The following is a 23,641-nucleotide window of genomic DNA, read 5'->3' as shown; positions in this document are numbered from 1 at the left end:
TATTCATCAGTTGATGGGCATTTGGATTGTTTCCACTTTCTGGCTATTTTGAATAGCTCTGTTATGAACATTTGTGTACAAGTATTTGTTTGAATGCCTGTTTCAATTCTTTTGGGTGTATAACTAGGAGGGGAATTGCTGGGTCATATGGTAATTCTACTAAAGCTTCATTTTGATTCTGGTCTTGAAAAGGTTTCTGAAATGCATGAGATTCATAACCTGCTGCCGGCATTACCTTGTCTCTAAAGTCAATGTGATTCTGGAGGATGGCTCTGTGGTAAGTGACTGTCCTCACAAAATCTTGCATCATGTTCTGCTGTTGAGAAATGCAGCCATAAAACTATAAGGGAAAGAGAAAAGAGGGGGAGTAAACAACCCACAAAGTCAGCATGATCATGAGCATCTGGTTCTGACAGGCACTTTGGTCAGGGAAGACATGATCTTTCACAAACAGAGAAGCTGAGGCTCTGAGAGACACAGTGACCTGGCCACGTTGGCCCTATATGTAAAGCATAGAATTCTAAGTAGATCCCAGACTTCTGACTACATAGATTCAATAGATTTGGACCTAGATATTGATGAGATAAGTACTCAAGGTCCCTTCCTAAATCAGAGGTTATGAGAGAGCACAAATCGAGAATAATAGACAAGTTGGGATGGTTGACACCTGCAATCCCAGAACTTCGGGAGGTTAAAGTAGGAGGCTCACTTGAGCCCAAGAGTTGGAGGCTGCAGTGAGCTATAATCACACAAGTGTGATCCAGCCTAGGCAAGACAGCGAGACCCTGTCAAAAAAAAAAAAAAAGAAAAGAGTCAAGAGAGAAAATAGCCAGGACCAAAAGGGATGGCCTGCCCTGATGAGCCCCATTAGCCTCGACAGGAAAACAGAACTTGGATAGAAATCCTGGCGGAGGTGGAAGTGGGGCAGAAGGCAGTGATTGTGGTAATCCTGATGGAAACAGAGGCAAGCCAGTTGGGTGATGTGGTGCATATAAATCCAGCGCTGAACGCTGGTAAGAAATATTATTGTAATTGCCACCATTTTGTAGAGCTTTCTATGGGCCACGTACCATGCTAAGTGCTTCACAGTTTCATCTAATGAAATTAAAGCATCATGACAATCAGGTGAATTATGTTCCTCAGATGAGGAAGCTGAGGCTCAGAAAGATCCAGCAACTTGCCCAAGTCCTGACAATGTAATAAGTGGCAGAATGGGGATTTAAATCTATGTAAGGCTGATGCTGCTGGCCTGGTGACCACATTTTGAGAACCACTGCAATAGAATATTAATTATCTCCTCTCCACCCACCCTGCCTAGATGTGTTCAGAGGCACACCTTGAAACAAATCAATTTATTCCACCCAGGATAACCCTCCTGACCTGGAAGTACTGTGCAGCAGACGCTTCTTCTGTCCGCTGGCTGAACACTGAGTATTCCCTTTTTTTATTTTGGCATATTTTCAAAGTATTTGCAAATGCACTGAATTCTGCAAGGATAAAAAGTAGATCCATTTCTTCACCTTGGAAACCATAGAGCTCACCATTGCACTCTGTAAAAAATTCCAACTGTGAAAATATTAGAAGATGAAAATGGCACATTCATCCCTGAACACATACATGATAAGAGATGGCAAGGCGGAAATGGGTACTATTCCGAGCTGTGACACCCTTATTTACACTTGTCAGACATATTTGCATTCAGAAATGTCAAGTGAGAGAGCACAAAGAAACACAGGCAGAGACTGGGCTCCAGAAATTCTCCCAGTGCTGTGCTTACAAAGCTCATAGATTTATACTCAGAAAGTGCTCTAGGGAAGGTGATTGTTGATGATAAGAAAAAAAAACATATATGTGAATACAAAAAAATAGAATATATACACACATATACACACATATATTTTATATATACATTCATATAATCTCATTCTATTGTCATGACAGTTTTTTCTCTCTCATTTAGTATTATCTAGATTTATAGAGAAAAGGTAAAATAACTGGGGATATGTAAATACAAAGAAATGCTCTGTCATTTGAGGACAGAATATAGAAGTGAAAGCTCAAAAAATTCCAGAAGTGATATTGCTGATAGATAACACAGTGTTCACAGTGGCCAGTTCCTGTGACTTCTGCCTCAGAGATGTCTCCTGAATACTGCCCAGTAGTCTCTACTGTCTGTGGCCTCTTTCCACTCCACCACAGGCACTGTGACCCGGTCTCTCCCTTATATTACAGCCTTGGCTGGATCCCTAATGCCCACACACTCTTGGTTCATGATAAGCTCTGGCCCCTCACATTCTAGACCCAACCTAGTGTTCTAGATGATCTTGTCCAGTAACCTGTATGCACTTTCCAGAACCCTCTCTGTGCTCTCTTCCTGCACATGAGACCTGCCCTATGACCTCCATGCTTCCACCATGCTGAACACTTACAAATTCCCACATCAACCCAGTCCTGGCCAGGCATCTTGATTTTGAATCCCCCTATTTTTTTCTGTTAGATTATCTTTTGATGTCAAACTTCTATTCATCCTCCCAGATTCTATTCAACTAGCATTTCTTCACTGCTATATTCTGGAACATCATAGACAAAATTAGTTGCTGTAATAGAGTGGATCTCAAACTCAGCTCTAGATCTGAATCACCTGGGAAGTGTTTTTAACCTATGGATAATGGGCCCTCACCCTACATCTAGTAATTAAATGTTCTAGTGGTAGAGACAAGGCATCTCTATTTTTAAAAAATCCTCCAGAGTAAATTCTCCTGTGGAGCCAAGGATGACAAATATCCCTCCAACCTCCTGTTCTAAGCTTACCATCATCATTCATGTTATACTAAACTTATAGTTTTTTTAAAAAAAATCTCCATTTCTCTACCTAAATCAAGTTTTTGGGAAACTGTTTAGGGGGTGTCTTAGTCCATTTTGTGTTGCTATATCAGAATACCACAGACTGGGTAATTTATAAAGAACAGTAATTAATTTCTTACAGTTCTGGAGTGTGGGAAGTCCAAGGCTGAGGAACTACATCTGGTGAGGACCTTCTTGCTGTGTCTTACCATGGCAGAAGGCAGAGGGCAAGCAAGTGCAAGAGCAAGAGACAGAGAGGGCCACTTTTATAACAACCCACTCTATTGACATTAACCATTTCATGCGAGTGGAGCCCTCATGGCTTACTCACTTCTTAAAAGTCATACCTCTTTTTTTAATTTATTTTTTTGAGTCGAAGTTCACTCTTGTCACTCAGGGTAGAGTGCAATGGCACCATCTCAGCTCACTGCAACCTCCACCTCCTGGTTTCAAGCAATTCTCCTGCCTCAGCCTCCCAAGTAGCTGGGATTACAAGCACCTGCCACCATGCTCAGCTAATTTTTGTGTTTTTAGTAGAGATGGGTTTTCACCATGTTGGCCAGGCTGGTCTTGAACTCCTGACCTCAGATGATCCACCCACCTCGGTTTCCCAAAGTGCTGGGTTTATAGGCATGAGCCACCATGCCTAGCCAAAGTCATACTTATTAATACTGTCACAATGGCAATTAAATTTTAATATGAGTTTTGCAGGTGACAAACCATAGCAGAAGTTTAAGCCTCATTTGTCGCTAGTCTCTAGAACACAGTGCTAATGTAGCAGCCATCCCAATAAATAAGTCTGAAATGTAAATTCAATACATTTGGAAAAATGACTAATGAACTTGGTGAAACTATTTAATTTGAGAAGCAGCCCTGTAAGGCCCTGGGTCCATCCCATGTAAGGACAGATAGTTTGAAAAAAGACCTTGTTGGAAAATAAACATGCAAACACATATAACCACTGCCCCTCCTGCACAAGGGAATGCCATCTCCTCCAAAGGACCCAGAAAGGGATAAAGGGAGCAGTTCTAGGTGGAAATGTAGATCAGGATTACATTTACAGTATACCCTGAACAATCACTATTTCACCAATTTGTAAGGGCTCATCCCAAATAATTAACCTCACCTAGCTAATGTTTCCATGTGGATTTTTTTAAATGAAAACAGAAGGATTCTTTGGTTAAAAATGTATCTTCATTATAAAATTTCTGTCAACTCTATCTTTTGCAGTTATATCCCTATAAAGGAAAGGATACAAGTGATGGTTTAAAAATAACTACAAAACCAACAAATGAAAAGTATAAAAAATTTAGAAAAATGTGACAAATCAAAAGGAATACAATAAAAAGAATAATTCCATTATACAAGTGACTAATTATGCTTAACATTCTGGGTATGTTTGTGTGTATGTAAAAATTCCTCTTACTCTTAAAATTACATTGTATTATTTTATAACCAGCACTTTTTATTTAAGATGCTATGAATAATGTCCTAGGCCATTAAGTAGTCTTCTCCACCTCATTGCTAATGGATATATGATTTCAGCTCAGTAATGTGCCATAATTTGACCAATTCCCTGTGGCTAAATTTCCAAGCCTCACTCCAAGTCTATTGTATCAGAATGATAAAACCCAGAATCTGTATTCCCGGTGATTCTGGTAACAAGAGAGTTTCAGCCAATAAAGTATGGCAACATTCATATAGTAAGAATATCCTATTACAGTAAAAGCAATGCCATTTCTTCACAGCATCTTCCTACACATAAAAATCAATGTATTGGTTGATATTTCTGTTCTCCCATTATATTTTTTCTTTTGACCTTTTCTTTTCTTTTTCTTTTTCTTTTTTTTTTTTTTTTTTGAGATATGGTCTCACTCTGTCCCCCAGACTGGAGTGCAGTGACACGATCTCAGCTCACCACAACCTCTGCCTCCTAGGTTCAAGCAATTCTCATGCTTCGGCCTCCCAAGTAGCTGGGATTATGGGTGTGTGCCACTACTGCCTGGCTAATTTTTGTATTTTTAGTAGAGACAGGGTTTCACCATGTTGGCCAGGCTGGTCTTGAACTCCTGACCTCAAATGATCCATCCTTCTCAGCCTCCCAAAGTGCTGGGATTACAGGTGTGAGCCACCACACCCAGCCTTAACCATTTTCTTTTGCAATTGAAAAAATTTGTCTCTTACTTAACCATATAAAATTTAGAAATGCAGAAAAGTCAAAAAGGAAAAATAATTCCCAGATATAATCACTGATAACATTTTGGGATTTTCCCAGGAATTTTTCTTTACATTTTTACATCTATGTCTATAATATATACAACAATAGTATTGTACTCCATTGGTTTACAACCTGCTTTTTCGCTATTAACAATATACTGTCAGCTTTTTTCTGTGTCAACACTTTTCATAGAGATTCACTCAACTACACATAAAGCTTCAAAGCTCTTTAATTGTCATGTCATTTTGCTCATTTCTCCAATTTGTTCTCAGAGGCAACATCAGAGACTAAGTAGATCTTAATTTATCTTAATTTCAACAATGTTTTTTGACTATGTTCCCTTAAATTCTGGACCCAACTATTTGCTTATAAAATTTGATTGGGAGTCAAAAATTTCAAGTCTGTTAAGCTACAATTTCCTACATTTGTGTTTTTCTCTTTTAAAAAGATATTGGACAATATTTACCCAGCTCTAGTTTCCTGGCACCTCTCCAATTCTCTCTGAGTTCTCAGAGATTGCCAGCAGTGGTTTTTGTCACCCATCTGTGAGTTCTTTGAGTCTCTGTTGTTTGGGCTTTCAAAGCCTACGGTAAATTAATTTGTTTAACAAATAATCTTTTGAATATTCTCAACAGTTGCAAGTCTCTATCCTTTGGGGGAAATTTGAGACCTTAGTACAACCCAAAATAATGGCTGCCCAATGAAGTTAATAGGATATAGGGCAAGTTGAAAAATATCATTTTTGGTTAAAAAACAAGATTTTGACTATAAAGTTACACAGCTGGTCTTGTATGGCTCGCCAATTATCTCCAAAAAGAAAATGTAAAAGAGAAGCTCCAACAAAGTTTTGTGTTACACGAGCATCCATGCAATACATAAATAGCCTACAAAGTAAGTACTGAGCTGGATGTGTCAGTTCTATTGTGTTTGATATTTTAAAAATCCAATTTTATTATATTATTAACAGTGTTAGTCCGCTTAGGCTGCCATAATAAAATGCCACAGATTGGGTGGCTTAAACAACAGAAATTTATTTTCTCAAAGTTTTGGAGACTGGGAAGTCCAAGGTCAAGGTGCCAGATGGTTAGGTTCCTGGCAAGGGTTCCCTTCCTGGCTTGCAGTTTTCTGCCTTTTCCACTGCATCCTCACATGGCAGAGACAGCAAGCTATTGAGCTCTCTGATGTCTCTTTTTATAAGGACATGAATTCTGCAGAACCAAGGCTCCACCTCATGACCTCGTTTAAACTTAATTGCTTCCTTACTCCAAATACAGCCACACTGGGGTTAGGATTTCAACATGTGAATCTGGACGGGACACAATTCAGTCCACAGCAGACACTATAGTCACAGCTATTTATAATCTTAATACAGGGGCCACATTTAACAAACCAAAAATCACAGCCTCTTGTTTGACAAGTTTAAGATGTATTTATGGGATTGATGGGATTTAGAAAATCAGGAATATCCTGGCAAGTCCAGGAACCATCATCAACGAATTCCTCCCCGTGGGGAATTCTGTCAAAAGGTTTTTGTTTTTGTTTTTGTTTTTTCACAATTTACCCTCACTTTTATTTTAATGGTTAAATAAATGTGTATAAATAAAGAAAAGTGTCTATGTTTCCACACGGTGTGTAAAGAGTCAAAAAAATTAATAAATAAAAAAACCTCTGTAAAAAGGAAAAGAAACTTAATTGTTGATTTCTCCCCTCTCCTCAGCGACTTTGGAGAACCCAAAAGGAAAGGAGCAGTAATAGCCTATCCTCCTCTCCTCCTCAGTTCTCCAAACTGGGGGACAGAATTTGGGGTAAGAGAAGTGAAGGGCTCTTTAAATCCAGCAGGTAATTTTGCCTTTGGAGAAGATTTTGGCAAGGAGTGCTTTTTTTTTTTTTTTTTTTTGATGTGGAGGAGGCTTTTGATCTGCAGGTACCATTTGTTTGAAGAACGCTGTTAATTCTGTAGAGCTGGAATGGTTACCAGAGGAGAGGGAAGAAAGGCCAGCTGTTTAGAGTATAAGAAAGTCAAAATGGATGTCCACATATGCACAGTGGCTCCTTCAGCTGCTCAGGGTAGAGATGTGGGAAGACATGGATTAGAACTGCTGCTCTGGAATACAGAGTTCCCTATGGGGATATTGTCTAGAAGCCTGAGGGCAGTGGGCTGAGTATATAAGGATGGGGAACTGCCCTCAGTTATTCGTAAAAGCCCAGTTCCTATGTCTAGAGCACACATCATGAGTAAAATGAGAACTCCTTTCAAAGGACACATCTACCCACACTGTTTCTAAAAGGAATGACCTGGTGGAAGTACTATTATAAACTCTCAAGCTGTAAACCATTGTGTCTTGTAATTTTTTTGATCACAAATACACAAATGTAATTTTCTCTATCATGTAGGTATTTTACCAAGGACATAGCAGCTCCATGCTACAGCCATGATTCCAATTACTTTCCTTCCATTCTCAGGCTTGATTTAGGCTTCTTCATAACAAACCATTACTTTTCAATTTTAGTATGTATTTCTACTCATGAATCAATACAGACTACTCAGATGTACCATTTTCTTTCTGTTCTGCTACTCCTAAAAGACCAGATTGAAGGGATCTGTTTTTGTTTGCTTGCTTCTCTTAAATAGCTGCTATTTACAAGTCACACTGTCTGTGGTGCTTTCCATACAAAGAGTTTATTTACCAAGACACTAGCTTCTTTCTATGCCAGGAAAGGGTAATACCTGTCTGACTACCCCAGCTGTTCTGGCCACATGTCCCAACATTATACCAGAAAATATACAACTGACAATAGAATAGTCATGGTGTGGATTTTTATAAAATAATGTCAAACTCTAGACATTGCTGCAAAACTGATTCTGGGCTATCTGGAAGAATTTGCCGACAGCTCATTTCAGTTCTCTCTAGTCCATCAGATTGAGCTTCCCCAATTAAGCTCTCTTTACTGGACACTCAAGGAAGAAAAAGATACCATTTTAATCAGTGTACAAAGAAGAGAGCAACACTAACCACTTGCTTCATTTAATTCTTCTTCCCCCATTTTTTTTTTTTTTTTTTTTTTTGAGACGGAGTCTTGCTCTGTCGCCCAGGCTGGAGTGCAGTGGTGCGATCTCGGCTCACTGCAAGCTCCGCCTCCCGGGTTCACGCCATTCTCCCACCTCAGCCTCCCGAGCAGCTGGGACTATAGGCGTCCGCCACCAGGCCCGGCTAATTTTGTTTTTGTATTTTTAGTAGAGACGGGGTTTCAACGTGTTAACCAGGATGGTCTCGATCTCCTGACCTGGTCAGTGCTGAGAGAAGTGGAATTACACTCAGAACATCATTCAAGCAGGATGCATGTGATATCTACAGCTGGAATACTGGTCTTTTTCTCTGTGTCTGCCTCTTATTAGTTCTTTGTATAACATATAGGATAATAATTACTATTTTGTCTAGTTACTTAGTTTTTTCTATCTTGCTCCATGGAATGTAAGCTTAAAAGATTTAGAGAGTACAAAGATTCATTCACCATCAAATCCTAGATCAAGTTATGATACCTGGCACATAGTAAGTATGCAATAAATATCATTGAATGCATAAGTAAATGAATTAATGAAAGCATTCTTTTTCTTCCTTCCTTTCCTCTTCCTTCTCCTTCTACTTCCTTTTCTCCTGCTTCTGCTCCTCTCCTTCTTCTTCTACCTCTTCTTCTTCCTAATCTCTTCTTTTCTTCTTCTTCCTACTCCTTTTTCTTCTTTTCCTCCTCCTCCTCCTTTTTTATTCTTCTTTCTCTTTATTTTTCTTCCTCGTCCTCTTTCTCCTTTTTTGATCCATTTCGACTTCTACCTCTTGACTGGTTCACGTCTTCTAAAGCAATTACCTCAGAATAAGGAGTTTATTTTCTCATTTACTTATTTCTTCCCTAATCATAGGTGCGTCAACTTAAATATTTGGGCTCCATCTATTTACTTAAAAAGTCTAATCATAAAGTTCTTTGAGTTAGTGTCTCAGTAGCAAAACCAAATTATCTGATCCATCATATTTTTCAAGTCAAAATCCATTTATTACCTAAACTCCTAAATATGACAATATATTTTTGCTTCTCTTTTTTTTCAATGGATAGGGACATATTTGCATAAGACAGTTCCCACACCTTCTTCATCCCAACTCTCAAAGTTAGATAAACATAAACCAAATTTTAGGAATTTTCCTATACAGATATGCTGTGTGTGTTTTTCCAGAGAAAGGCATAGATATCTCAGGTGGTAAGAGTTGAAGTAGTATAGCAAAATGAACACATTCCAAATGTATATATAGACAGGGGACTCTGCTGCTGAGTGAAATTCAACATAAGAGTGGCCCTTCTTACACTTTATACAAGGGTTTGTTTACTCAGTAAAGTAGCAAAAAGCGTTTAGATATAAAGCAGATTCTCTGAGTGCCCAACATAAATAGTATTATTATAAGACACTGTATGTTCCTATTGATACATGAAAAAACTAGAAAAATGCACAGCTTCATCAAACTTCAAGCTAATTTCCCCCTTTTAGTGCTTTTTTCTCCTCTTTAAAAAGAATTTGTCAGCAAAAGCAGCCATCGAATCAAACTTTCTTAAAACAAAGTTACTTGTAAGTTCTAAGAAACTGAATATATTATTTGGGTTTCCTCTTCACTCAAAGCCTTACAATTAACAACTAAGCCTACAGTTCATAAGTTGTGTAACACTAACCTAACACTATTTTTGTCCAACCAAAAGATTGGTGCAAAGCACTGGGTAGGACTATCGTTGGGAGTATTTTGTGTATTAGTCAAATCTTAATTAACTGTCAAGAATCTTATGGCAAAACAATTGAGATCATGTTTTTTCAAATCAGAGATGATCTTCATGCATATCTTCAAAACCAAAGAACACTTATTGAGATGACAAGTAGTGACACAAACATTAGTAAAATAGTAATGTTAAACATTTATAAAGGCAAGGGCAGTTTGTTCATTTGTTTGAACATTGAGTGAGATCCCTAATCCCTGTAGAATCCTGGTAGACTTGCCCTGATGCTCTACCCATCAACAAAGAAGGCTCAAGATGTAAGAACTTCGTGGTCTCCAATAAACAGATGGAACAGGAGGTCAACCTTAAATAGAGGAATAATTGACTGAACCAGAACAGAACCAAGATTCTAAGGTATATCTGTGAAAACTCTTTTATTAACAAGTGGTGGAAAACTCAACTACGTATAACTTGAATAGGAGCTTTATGGCTCAAAAAACCGAAAAATACAGGATTAAAGTTCCATTTTCAAGAATATTTATTTTCAAGCTCTCCTGTGCTGTTGTTAGGACTTGCTCTCTCACTTGTGTGTGCTGTCACTCTCTTGCTCTCTTTCTTTTTTTCTTGTTTTATTGCTCTGCATTTCTCTGTTTTTGCCTCCCCATTAGGCAGGCTTCCCCCTCATAGAACAAGATGATTACCAGCAACTCTAAAACAACACTGCTACAAGCTCAGCAACCTCAGTCCTTCCAAAGTGTTCCAACAAAAGCCCCATATTGAGTCTTGTTGAACCATGTTAAATTAAAGACCCATCTCTGAATCCATTTCTGTGGCCAGGGGATCAATGCCAATGGACTAGCCTTGAGCCAGCCTTATCTAACCCAAAAGGAAGACTGGGCTTCCATTATCAGAAGAAAGGAGCATATATTAAAGGTAAGCAAAATCACAGTTAACTACTACTGAAAAAGAGGTAGAAACATTATAGACTAAGCTAAAAGAAAGGAAACAGGACTGAGAAAATCTGCATGCTTCAGGGGCAAATGGGAGGAAGGTGAGTCATGGAAAACACCCACTCAGCTCATCAGCTTCTGAAATCTTGAAACTTGCATTAACTTAAACCCAGATTTTGCTTCCAGCAGCAGGTGGTTGTTGTGACAGGCTACTACAAGCCAATTGGTGGAAAATTTCTGGTTATATAACATGTTGAGTCTCTGACACTGCCACAGTTGCCAGCACTGTTTCTCTGTCCACACTCACTAAGAATAGCTGGTCCTGCTCCAAGCTTCTGATGTTCTGTTTACACCATTGGACCCCATAGCCAGCCAGTAGATTAAGAATGAGCTGTTGACCAGAGGGTAACTCAGCCTGAAGCAAAAGACTAAGGCACTGTAACCAAAGAGGGACAGGTTCTGAAGCTCTAATGTTGTTGGTGGTAGTCAGGCAATCCTATGTCTTGGTTCACCTGGAACATCTCAGTTTATACCTGCTGTCCTGGAGAAATAATCAATCCTACTGCCTTTCATATTCAAAAGATTCATGATTTGGATGATAAATGATTTGAGTCATCCTGCCTATAAGTTCGTGTAATTTTGGGGGAGGTAGCCACTCACAACTCAGAGAGATGGGGAAACAGAAAGATGATTATGAGGAGACCATGCAATACTTGAAAGCTGGAGACGATATACCTCCTTCCCCACCATGGTACCAGGACACTGTCTGGGCCTGAATGCCTTAAATTCCAGGAGACATTTCACTTCGATAATTTTTTCTTTTTGACTTGAGCTACTTTGTATAGGTAGCTTTGATTAAAACAGAAATTCCCCCAATTTACAATAATGTATTTTTTTCCTGGGTCATTGCCAGACACTAGAGTTTGCTGAGAGTGTATTATTTTCATTTGTTTTTACTAAAAATTTTATATATTTTAATGTCTTACTCATTTCATGTGCTTTTAAAATCTGCACCATGCTTTTCTGAACGCTAGAGGTGAATCAGTCTTTTTGCAATTAGGCCTATTTCTACCACTGTGCTTTAACCAATCCAGTGAAGACCACCCCATATTAATATTACTTGGGATGAAGATGGAATTTCAGACAACCTCCTAGTCATTTGAAGGTCACCAGACTTATAGAAAGATAAATGGTACCTTCATTCACTAAGTAAGGCCAGAATGCACCTTCTGGAGCATTTAACATGTACTCACAGAGGGACTAATTTATTTATGTTGTAGCATGAGCTATTATTCAATTAGTTCTCATAGCTTCCTGAGGCCTCTGCATGCCTCCCAGCAAGTAAAGCAGCACAGGTAAACACCAAACAGGTGGCATAAAGGCACATTTCCAATTTGATTAGATTTACACTGTTTAAAAAATGACATTTGACAACTGAAATGAACATTTTCATGATTGCTTATGCCATACTCCCTCCATTCCCCTAATAAATAACTTTGGAGAAGCATTAGTGTAATCCTATGTAGTATTCAGTTTAAAAAACTGAAACAGCAGTCTGTACCTTCACTACATAATGCTTGGGGCACTTTATTTTGCCAAGAGAAAACTTTGCATAATATGTAGACTTCAAAATCTCTCTGGGCTTTCCCTTTATATATTATCCATAAATGAATGAGACAAAAACACTTACAAACTCAGTTGAGAAATGCTATAGCTGGTACAAGACAGAGGAAAGAAAGTATTTTGTACCTGGAAGACTTGAGATTTCAAATCACATAAAAAGACCAGTTTGGATGACAAGTAACTGCTTTGTTAGTTTTGCAATGCGATTTTTAAGATCTAGCTCTCTTCCCATTCAAACATGCATTTAACAATAATTCTGCATGGTTGTGCTACCTAATCCTATTCAAGAAATTCATCTTGTATTCATTTTTTTAGAGAGCAAAATGTACCCACTGTAGTTCTCAGTGAAGTGAATCTATAATTGGCTAAAAGCGTGATGTGCATCTGTCTTCTTAGCTCAATCTCTTTGCTTTTATCTTGTTTTCTCTTTCATATTTATATTGATAGTCAACTGGGTGCAAAATGAGCAGAGGCTAAATCTGGTCTGTAGGAATATTTAATTTGGCCATGATGTGTTTTAAAACTCAGAAGAATGTCACAGGAAACAAGGATTTCTACCTAAAATAGTATGACAGGGCACACTAGGGTCTGAATTACTGTGTAGCAACAACCAACATGAGGGAAGTAGCTACTGCAACCTTTTGAATGGATATGAGATCTCCAGTTGCCATAGTTGCCCCATTCTCTCTTCTTTGCAACCAGCCCACTTCATGCATTTCCATGACTTGCTTGGGCTGTATAGGCATTTGAGTCTGTGCCTCCCATATACTCAAGGCCCCGTTACAAAACTTCATGGACAAAAAGTCTGCAACTTAAAATATCAAGTACTTCCCTTCTATTTTTGAGCACCACGAAATCATAAAAACTAAGAAAAATGATAGCCAAACATATTATTGTATGCTTGTTTCAATCAATTGACAGTTTTATTTTAAATGTGTAAGAGAAGTAGTTGTGTTTCTTGGCAATGACCTTATTTGGTCATTTTGTGCAGACACTCATTAGGGCAGGTTCAAACTTAAATCTAGAGCTATCAGATAAGTTCTGGTGAGTCAGTCACTATCATTCCCAAACAACATATTTTTATATGAATATGGTACTGTTGACTGATCTCAGCTATGAAAATGAGTTTTTCTCAAACCAATCATTTCCACACCCTTCCTGTGTAATTACTAATGATCCATGGGATCCTGGAGTATGGCATCTATATTGAAGAGTGATTCCACTCAGAGAGGATGCCTATGCCACCCACCGCTTTATCATCCTTCCCTAACAAAGTGATCAACCATCTACTCTATGACAAGCAGCTAATAGATCCAGCAATAGTTAAATTAGTGCTTCCTGGTTGACATCCATGTGCACTTTCCTTACACAGAAGAGGGGATAACATGGACTGAAAGCCAGGAGGATTCAATCCAAGGATATTGGTTATCATTCAATATTTTTATAACCACAACCAGCAGATCTTTGTATATATATGGCTTACCTTCAGCTTTAACTGCAATCCAGCTCTAGAATGAGTGTCAAATCTATAATTTTTTGATACTTTGATAAAAAGGGATATTCTAAATCTTATTGAGAGTGTAGCTATTGAGTGACTGTTGAGTCTAGAATCCTTGACACTCTGGTATGAAGGCATATTCCAAGTCCTATTGGGAACCCATATAAAAATTTTCTTCAGATCCAAATGCCAAAAGAAGCTTTGTTTGACATATTCTGCCCTCCTGCCACTGCTTTATCTTTTATGGACTCTGGAGATCATGTAAATTCACAGTGTTTCCCCTTTTGCTTGAATGTCAAGATGCCCAGAGTCAAAATCATGGGTTGGCAGTAATACTTATGAGTCTTCTAATATGCAGATTTGTGTTTTAATTTGCTCTTGGCCTCAGACTTCTGTGCTTTCTATATGTTCTCTAATTTTGAACTTTATCTGTTTATATTTTACTATAGAGATGTGTGAGGAAACTCAAACTTTCTGTGGTAAAAGTTAGGAGATGGATACATGGATGGATAGATGGATGAATGGACGGATGGATAGATGAACAGATAGGTAGAAAGACTGATCAATTAATCCCATCAATACTACATGAAGCTTTAACAGAGACTGATTAAATCATGCTGCAATTTTTCTGCCTCACTTTCCACACAATAACCCACCCTGCTCTGAACAGCAAACATGAGGACTTTGGAAGCAACAGCCTTGGTCCCATATGCTGAAAACAGATGGGAGCTGCACTGTCTTCACAGTAGCAGCTGCCCAGGAACCAAAGTGAAGAGGAGGAGGCTGGGGGAAAGGAGCACAAGGGGAAACACAAAAGAACAATCGGGAGTGGAGAGGAGATACTTCCTGCTGCCAGTCTCAGCCAGGGTCAAAAGCAAACACGCACTCAGGAAGTGCTCCATTTAGTACCATTTTCACATTCATAGTGCCACTTAATCCAATCCCCATTGCCAAGAGATATTATGATCTCCATCATACAGATGGAAGAGAGATACAGACACAGTTTGCTCTGAGACAAACCAGCCAGGCCACTGTTCATTCCAGCACCAATATCCGCATTCCAGAAAGTGGGAAATTCTGAAACCTAGGACAACACTGAGGGGCATGTTCTACCTTGGAATAAGCTGTTTGTGAATCAGTTGACGATGGCTGAGAAGAAAAGATACACACAAAATTAAGATGTAACGTATTCATGTAACGTAACTAACAGGGAAGTGGCTTCAGCTCCAACCAGAAAGATTGGCTAGACAGGGAAAGGTTTTCTGATCCCAAATTTTACAAAATCAAGACAGTGAAAATTTCTCTGTGTAACTGCAGACGTTTTTTCTTTGGAGATAACTATTTGAAAACTAGTTATCTATCATTCTGGGCTGGTAAAGTGTTGCCAGAAATTTATGAAAAATACTCTAGCTGAACTCCTCCTGTACTTATAAAGCAGGTATCTATCAATTATACAATGTGTGATTTATTACCGTAAAGCAACAAGAACACCATGTTTATAAAATACTGCACCTTAAATTGTTCCCTGTGTTGTCTATACACAAGTACATATACACATGTACACACACACACAACACACACAAACAAATACAAAAATTAATTCTAAGAGGTATAGTATAGATGTATTCAGTGCAGAGGCAGAGAGCTCAGACTCTCTCTCTCTTTCTCTCTTGCTAGGTAGACAGATAAAATCCACATGCATACATATTATATGTACATGTGTTATATGTTAATACCTATTTATACATGAGTACATGTGTGCATGCACACACCCATATAGATATCATATAGTAAGAACTTAAATGAGTGCTAATTTAGGTTGGAAATTCTGTTTCATTTTGATAAAGGAAAATGGACATAGGTGTGAATTTTATCCAAGTGGCCCCTAGGTCTCTACTGGGGATCTGTTTCTTTCACAATTACCCCAGGGTAGGATGGCCCTTTCTGAGTTTTTTCTTTGAAGATCTAGCATTGAAATTCATACCAGCACTATGGAAGGAAGCCAAGAAAGCCAGCTTTTCTTGGAAGGCTGCATGCCTCAGAACAACCTGAGCCAAGGGGGCCAGAGAGCTGGCGGTGAGTCAGCTCCTTATTAAAAAGATTTATTGATCACCTGCTGTGTGCTAGGCACAGGAGTAGGGGATATGGAGGGTGGCTACAAACAAAATTAGAAACGAGACTTCCCCCATCAAGGAATATGTGATGAGGAGAGAGAGACAGAAGAAACGGACACACACGAGAACTACTGCAAAGCAATACATTGTTACACACAAAATGTTTTTAGAATAATTTGTATTCAAAGATCCAGGGGACGGAGCTCTTTGTATTCCATCAGGGAAGGCTGCTTAGAGGAGGTGAACTGTGAACCAAAGGAAGAAGGAGACATTTGGATAGGCAGAAAGGAGGAAGGAGGGCAAGGGCTTGAGGCAAAGCTTCCAGCGGGGAAATGTGGAGTTACTATGCAGGCAAAGGTGTAGCCTGATTTTCCAGTGTGAAAGAACTGAGATGCAGAGTTACAGAAAAAAATAAAGGCTAAACAGAAAGTCCAGTTGGTGATGTAATGTTAAATGTAAGGTTGGGTTTGTCATTTTACGCAACTGGTAGCCTGTGTGGGTTTTTGAGAAGGGTCTGATGGCAATTTTAGCAGTTTTCTTTGTGCTGAACTTTGGTCCTGCCATGAATAGCATAGCTGACTTTATGATCACTTCCATCATAATTCATTAGGTTGCAACCTACATGAGGGAAGGAAGCCTGTTTCTGGCTTGTTCACCATTACCAAGGTCAGTAACTGATGTACTGCAGAAAACCAATCATTCCCATGATGAATAAGAAAAGAATCCCCTATTAATTAATTAATTAGTTTATTTATTGAGACAGGGGTCTCATTCTGTCATCCAGGCTGGAGTGCAGTGGCACCATCAGGGCTCATTGCAACCTTGGCCTCCTGTGCTCAAGCAATCCTCCTGCCACAGCTTCCAGAGTAGCTGGGATTACAGGCATGTGCCATCACACCCAGCTAATTATTTTTATTTTTTATTTTTTAGTAGAGATGAGGTCTCATTATGTTGCCCAGGCTGATCTCAAACTCCTGAGCTGAAGTGATGCTCCCACCTCAGCCTCCCAAAGGGCTGGAATACAGGTGTGAGCCACCACAACCAGCCACCTATTTAGTAATTAAAATTTAACATATTGTGTTAGTAAAGGTTCTGTAGAGAGACAGGACTAATAGGATAGATGTATATATGAAGGAGAATTTATTGACTCACACAATCACAAGGTGATTGTGATTGTGTCTGCAATAGGCTGTCTGCAAATTGAGGGGCAAGGAAGCCTGTCTGAATCCCAAAACCTCAAAAGTAGGGAAGCTGACAGTGCAGCCTTCAGTCTGTGGTCGAAGGTCCAAGAGCCCCTGGCAAATCACTGGTGTAAGCCCAAGAGTCCAAAAGCTGAATAACTTGGAGTCCGATGTTTGAAGGCAGGATGCATTCAGCATGGGAGAAGGATGGAGGCCCGAAGACTCAGCAAGTCTGCTCTTTCCATGCCTGCTTTTATGCTGGCGGCTGATTGGATGGTGCCCACCCAGAATGAGGGTGGGTCTGCCTCTCCCAGTCTACTGACTCAGATGTTAATCTTCTTTGGCAACAGCCTCACAGACACGCCCAGGAACAATACTTTGCATCCTTCAATCCAATCAAGTTGACACTCAATATTAACCATCACATATATATATAAAGTGCTTGGCAGAGTGCCTAGCACAAAAGAAGCTCCATCAAAGTACTGCTATTCTTTTATCCTCTTTATCTGCATCCTCCTCCTCCTCCTCTTCCTCCTTTTTCTTCATGAGTAAGCCAACAGAATACAGAGTACTCATCATGGTCTCAAATGAGTCCTGTCCCTTGGGATCCCAGGGCAGCTGGATATCACCATGCAGATTGTGCACGGTACAACTCCAGTTTACAACACCCACATAGGCTATGAAGAGAATAGTGTTCCTTGGAATTATGTTACACAGCAGCCCTGTGCAGACAAGCTTTTCATGTCATACCCAACTTGGAAGCTCCTTTCATACTTCAACATCCTAGAATAACCTCAAAAACCCTTCCTGCCATCACAGCAGAAGGCAGATCAAAGAGTGGACAGAGCAGAAAGAAACTATAACAGTGCAAAAATGAGAGAAGTAATTCCCAAGGTAACTGGTAGCTGCAGCAGCATTTTAAAAGTGTATTGGAAGAAAAGAACTCTCCTAAAGGGTTTGCAAAAAGGAAGAATGGAGAGATCACTACTTTAAGAGCATGAACTTGAGTAACTATAGTCGAAGACACATAAAAAAGCTCTGCGATTGTTATAAACTCCCTGATTCAAGATCCTGAGAGGTGAATGGGGCATGCAACAGCACAGGACATGAGCAGACAGCACATGAAAGAATTCGTGGGTAATGTTGATCCAGGAAGACTTCAGGAGACAAACAAACTGAATTTATCAGTACTGTTATTATAGGATGTATCAATTCTTTCTGGAAGTGAGATTAGCTGTTAGCATCTGAATATCACTTTTTATTATTTTAGTCTCACAAGTATGTCCTATGATTTATACGTAATATAACAGAAAACAAATTGGAGAACTGTATGCTGTTAAAACCATATGAAGGTTCCAGTAATTTACAAGAAGTCACTTTGTTATCTTCGTCTTTAAGGGCTGAGCTTAAAAATTCTATAACTAAAGACAGGAACATAGTCTAGGTGGTCCCCAGGTGATAGCCCAGTTAAGATTCTGGTTGGTGGCCAGATTGGGTGAAATAAGTTATCTTACAGAAAGAGGTAAGGGTATGATTCATTTCTAAGTAGAAGTTAAAATAATGCTAACACATAAAAACATAGATTACCATATTTCTCACCTCGCTTGTAAATGACTTATCAAAAAACTGTATACATTTTATTAGAATACCTTCTATTTAATAGAAATTCACCAGTGACAAGGTGCTATCTGCCATAAGCTGAACTGGACTACATTACAAACGATGGAAAGTGGAAGTTCTACCCCTGTGGCTGCCAAGGGACTGTGAGCAGATGAAAGGGCAAGGGGTGCTGGCAAAGGCAATGGTGATGCTGGATTTAGAATGCTGTAGCACAGTTGTGGGCTGTAAGAGATTAGCAGAAGTGCAAGGACTGACCTTGTGTGGCAGTCCCAGGTGGGTCTGCTGTCTCTTTGAGCAAACACCCTGAGCATTCCAAAACCCTAGGAAGCAGTACTGCACACAGTGAGATGACAAATTTTTCACTGCTGTGCCTCTCTTGCAGACAAGCTCACTCTGCCATGCGTGACAATTATTGGGGCACACGGCCACCTCCCTACTAGACACCACGTTCCTGGGGAGTGTGCAGCTGTGTCTGGTTCACTTTTTGATCTCCTAGAGTACCTCGCTCACCACTGGGCCCATAGTGGAGCCTCACAGTATCCTGAGTGATATACATCTTTTTCTTTTTTCCTTTTTTTTTTTTTTTGAGATAGGGTCTTGCTCTGTCACTGAGGCTGCAGTGCAGTGGCACAATCACAGCTCACTGCAACCTTGAACTCCTGGGCTCAGGAGATCCTCCAGAGTAGCTGGATTATCTCATTTAATCAACCAGTAGCCCTCTGTAGTATGTATTGGAACTATCCCCATCCCACAAATGAGGACACTGAAGATTAGAAAGATGAGGCAGCAGACGTTAAGTTACACAGCTGATTGCAGACATCCACAGGCTTTGCAAAAGGCCACCCCTTTTAACCACCATATTCCTCTGCTTCTAGATCAGGGATTGGCAAATTACAGCCCACAGGCCAAATTCAGCCCCTTGTCTCTTTCTGTATAGCATATGAGTCAAGAATAGTTTTCATGTTTTTTACATGGTTTAAAAAATCAAAGTAAGAATAATATTTTGTGACAAATGAAAATCATATGAAATTCAAATTTCAGTGTCCATAAATAAAGTGTTACGGTAGCACAGCCACATTCATTTGTACGCATATTGTCTATGGCTGCTTTCACGCTACAATGACAGAGCTGAGTGGTTGCAACTAAGCCCATGGCCCATGGAGCCTAAAGTATTTACTGTCTGACCCTTTACAGAAAAAAAATTTTCATCCCTGCTCTAGGTCCAGACGCACTAAGAGGCAGACATGCTCCTCTGTCCAAAAGTGAAGACAGATTGACATGCAAGGCTAGAGAAATCCTGGAGTGATGAGTGCCAGGTCAGCTTACTTACATCCTATCCCAAAGGCCATGGCTACAGCCTGACCACACCTGAAACCGGTGAGGCAGGCAGCACCAGGCAGTTGGCTCAGGCCATTTCTTGGCAGCAAGGATAGAGCTAATGGTAGTTCTGAAGGTCAATGAAGATGCTCAATAAACCATTGACTGATGTGGTCAACTTGCAAGCAATATGGGTCTTGCGGTTGACTGAGTTCTGCAGATGATATAAAATTACGTTTAGCTTTGAGTCAGCAACCTCCTTTCCCACCAAGCCCTCTGTAGAGCAGCTGACAAGTTGCAGAATTGACAGATTTGAGTATTATCACCCTGTACTAGGGATGGTAATTGAGGAATGCCATAGCCAGGAGGCAGATAGCAGGAAGGGAGAGAGAGGTACAAGCCAGGTGCCTGCACAATCCAGTACCTGCAGGATGAGAAGGGCTCAGTTGAACCTTCTCTCTGCTCAGCCAAGAGAACCCAGTGGAAGCAGAAGGGAACCTTGAAGGCCAGGGTTTGGGGGCTCAGGAAAGGGGAAGAGATGGTCGCACGATTGCCCGGATATTTTATGAACCTCCTGCCGATGGTCAAGCCAAAGGCCACGCATGTCCTAGTAGGGGCTGGGACAAAGTGGCCACTACACTAGTTCATACCAGATGCTCCATACAGGATGTAACTCATGGTGATCTGGTACTCTACAGCCACTGTTCTGCACAGCTATCCTGAAAATGTGCAGTAATAGAGGGAAGAGAGTAGCAGAAACCACCTCCTTGGAAAACAAAATGGTACAATAAGTAAAACACAGGCTTTGGGGGCCAGAAGCCCCAGGCTTGAGTTTTACCTCTGACACTACTACTCCTTGTATGATTATTGTTTGGTCACTTAATTTTTCAGATTTTTGGTGAACTTCCCTGCAAAATGAGCTAAGATAGTTAATATTATGAACTTCCCTATAAAATGAGTTAATATAGTTAATATTAGCTCATTTGTGAGTTATGTATTATATATGAGTCAAGATTAGATTTGTATGCATATAACAACAAAAAGCTCCCCAAAATTATAGTAGATTAAATGAATTAGTAATTTATTTTTCTCTCTCATAACAGAAGTCCAGAATTAGACAGTTCAGCAGTTCCACAGTTATGCAGACACAAGGAAGGACAAGGCAAAGGCATACTTCTCTGATGTGCTTAGAGCACACTTTCCATCTGAGAGTGCCTGGAAGTCACAAAGTGACTGCTGCAGCTCTGGAAATCATGTCTACATTCCCAGCAGCAAGAAGCAGGAAGAGGCAATGAAGAAATGACATACCTTTTCTCTGAGTTAGCCTGTGTTAAGGAAATTTTGCAGAAACCCTACCCAACTTTAGCTACTGTCTTTACTTGCAAGGCTCACTGGGAGGTGCAGATTTTTAACTCCACCCATTGCCACACCTGAAAATATAGGACTTCTGTTAGTGTGGAAGGAGAGAATAGAATGGGGAGACAACTAGCAGTCTTGGTCACCACAAATGCCTACTTTGAGGGCCGCTGCTCTTCCCAAATGTCCTAGTGTACATGGAAGAACACTGTAAAGCTGAAGAGGGTCATGCACAGAAAATCACACTCCTTGGCTCCTCCTACAAGGCCCTTCATGACTGAGCCTCATTCTGCTTTTACTCAGCCCAGTTGTCTTCCTCTGGAAGCTTCCCTGGAGTTCCAGGTTGGGCTAAGTGTCCCTTTGCTGTGGTCTCACAGTGCCCGCTGGACTTCTGTCCCATCACTCTCCCCATTACTTTGAAATAACCATCTATGCCTTTATCTTTCCCTCAAGACCTGCACTGAGCACTACGATAGCCAGTAGTCACAGGAGGTGATGGAGCCCTTGAAATGGGCTAGTCAAAATTCACATGGGGTGTTAAGTACAAAATAAAATGCACTAGATTTCAAAAACATAGTAAAAAGAAAAACAATGTAAAATGTCTCATTAATAATTTTCTATACTGCTTTCATATTTAAATGATAACACTTTAGAGATACTGGGTTAAATGAAATATATTAGTTAAATGAAGGTCACCTGTTTCTTTTGGTTATTTTAACATGTACTGCTACGGCTTGCATTTATGGCTTATGTTGTATTTCTGTTGGTTGGAGTGTAAGCTCCTAGAGGGCAGGAACTAGGTTCTATTGATTTTTGTGTCTCTAGCATCTGCATGGTGTCCGTTTGGTGAGTGTTGGATGGATGAAATCATGCATAGGATAAAAGCCTTGGTGCCAATGTAGCAAAGGCAGGAAATAGGGAAAGAAGATAGCAGCAAAGGACAACAACCTGGCAGAATCAAATGGGCCACACAAGAGGCCTTGAGAAAGCTTCAGAAGAACCAGTGTGTCCTCTATTGTGCAGTGGCTGCTACACAGCCCCTGGAATTACATGTGGCTTTGTTCAAATCCTGGCACTTCCATTAACCAGCAAATGACCTTGACAAGAGATACTGACTCTGAGCCTCCCTCTTCATCTGTAAACCAGCAATGATTATAGCACTGACCCCATGACCTTTTGAAAAGAAATGAAGGGGATTATGTTGCAGGATGCTTGGCATGGCCCCTGAAGCATAATGAATGATCAATACATGCTGGCTCTTTTTATTAGCTTTTATGGGCCTGTTGTAAAAGAAAAGCCATTTTTAAAAAGTTGCCCGAAGCCAACCAGCATTAAGTCATTTCCCTGCTGAATATTAAAACAGAATTTTTAATCTGAGATGACAAAAATAATTTGAGCTGGCAGATGGCATAGTGTTGTCACCCACTTTGTTGCTTGGAATTGAATGGATTATACATAAATACCACTGAACTCTTTCCTTGTTTGGAAAAGCACCTGACTCCAAGATCTGCTGCAGTGCTCTGTGGTGTTGCAATGGCCTGGCACCCTAGTGCTGTGGCGCGGCAATGCAGGCAACTGAACTGCTCATGTTGGCCAAATCAGTCAGGACAGGTGGCTGTGCTTTGTAACACACAATCTTCAAATCTCAGTGGCCTAGAACAAATTTACTTCTCAGTTATTCTGCCTGTCCATCACAGACCACTGTAGGGCCTTTGCTTCATGTTATCCTCACCCAAAAACCCAGGCTAGAAAGTGCCTGGGATCATGGATGCAAGAAAACAGGAACATGGTGATTCTCACAATGATGTGTAAAATCTTCAGCCAGAAGTGACACGTTGCTCTCACTCACACTCATTAGACAAAGCAAGCCATACGTCCGCGCCTAACTTGAGGGAGTGGGGAAGTGTAATCTCATCATGTGACTAGAAGAAGGAGACAAGAATGAATGCCCATGAACAGCTCTGATGACTGCCACTGCCTGAGTAGATGGTTTCACGATGGCAGAGAGATGATGCCACCCAGTGTCCCAAGATCAAATTCTGGTATGTTAACAAAATCCTCCTCAGTTTCACATCAATAGAATATAAAGAAATACAAATTTAAAGGATGTACTTATTTTTTTTTAGAACAACTGAATTAGGCAGTATTTAAAAACTTCCAATGTCCAA

The 23,641-nt window shown here is 40.0% G+C and overlaps 1 protein-coding gene across 1 annotated transcript in view; it reads right to left on the bottom strand.

The window, feature by feature from the left end:
- The window catches only part of LOC101142167 (histone-arginine methyltransferase CARM1), a 167,136-nt gene that overhangs the window by 105,283 nt on the left and 38,212 nt on the right, over window positions 1–23,641 (bottom strand). Inside the window, 2 exon segments of the mRNA XM_063696218.1 lie at window positions 236–340; window positions 1,381–1,487. Of these exon segments, the coding sequence (XP_063552288.1) occupies window positions 236–340; window positions 1,381–1,487 (212 nt within the window).

Source organism: Gorilla gorilla, chromosome 13, assembly GCF_029281585.2.
Source record: "Gorilla gorilla gorilla isolate KB3781 chromosome 13, NHGRI_mGorGor1-v2.1_pri, whole genome shotgun sequence".
Lineage (NCBI taxonomy): Eukaryota > Metazoa > Chordata > Mammalia > Primates > Hominidae > Gorilla > Gorilla gorilla.
This window is presented reverse-complemented; position numbering and strand designations above follow the sequence as displayed.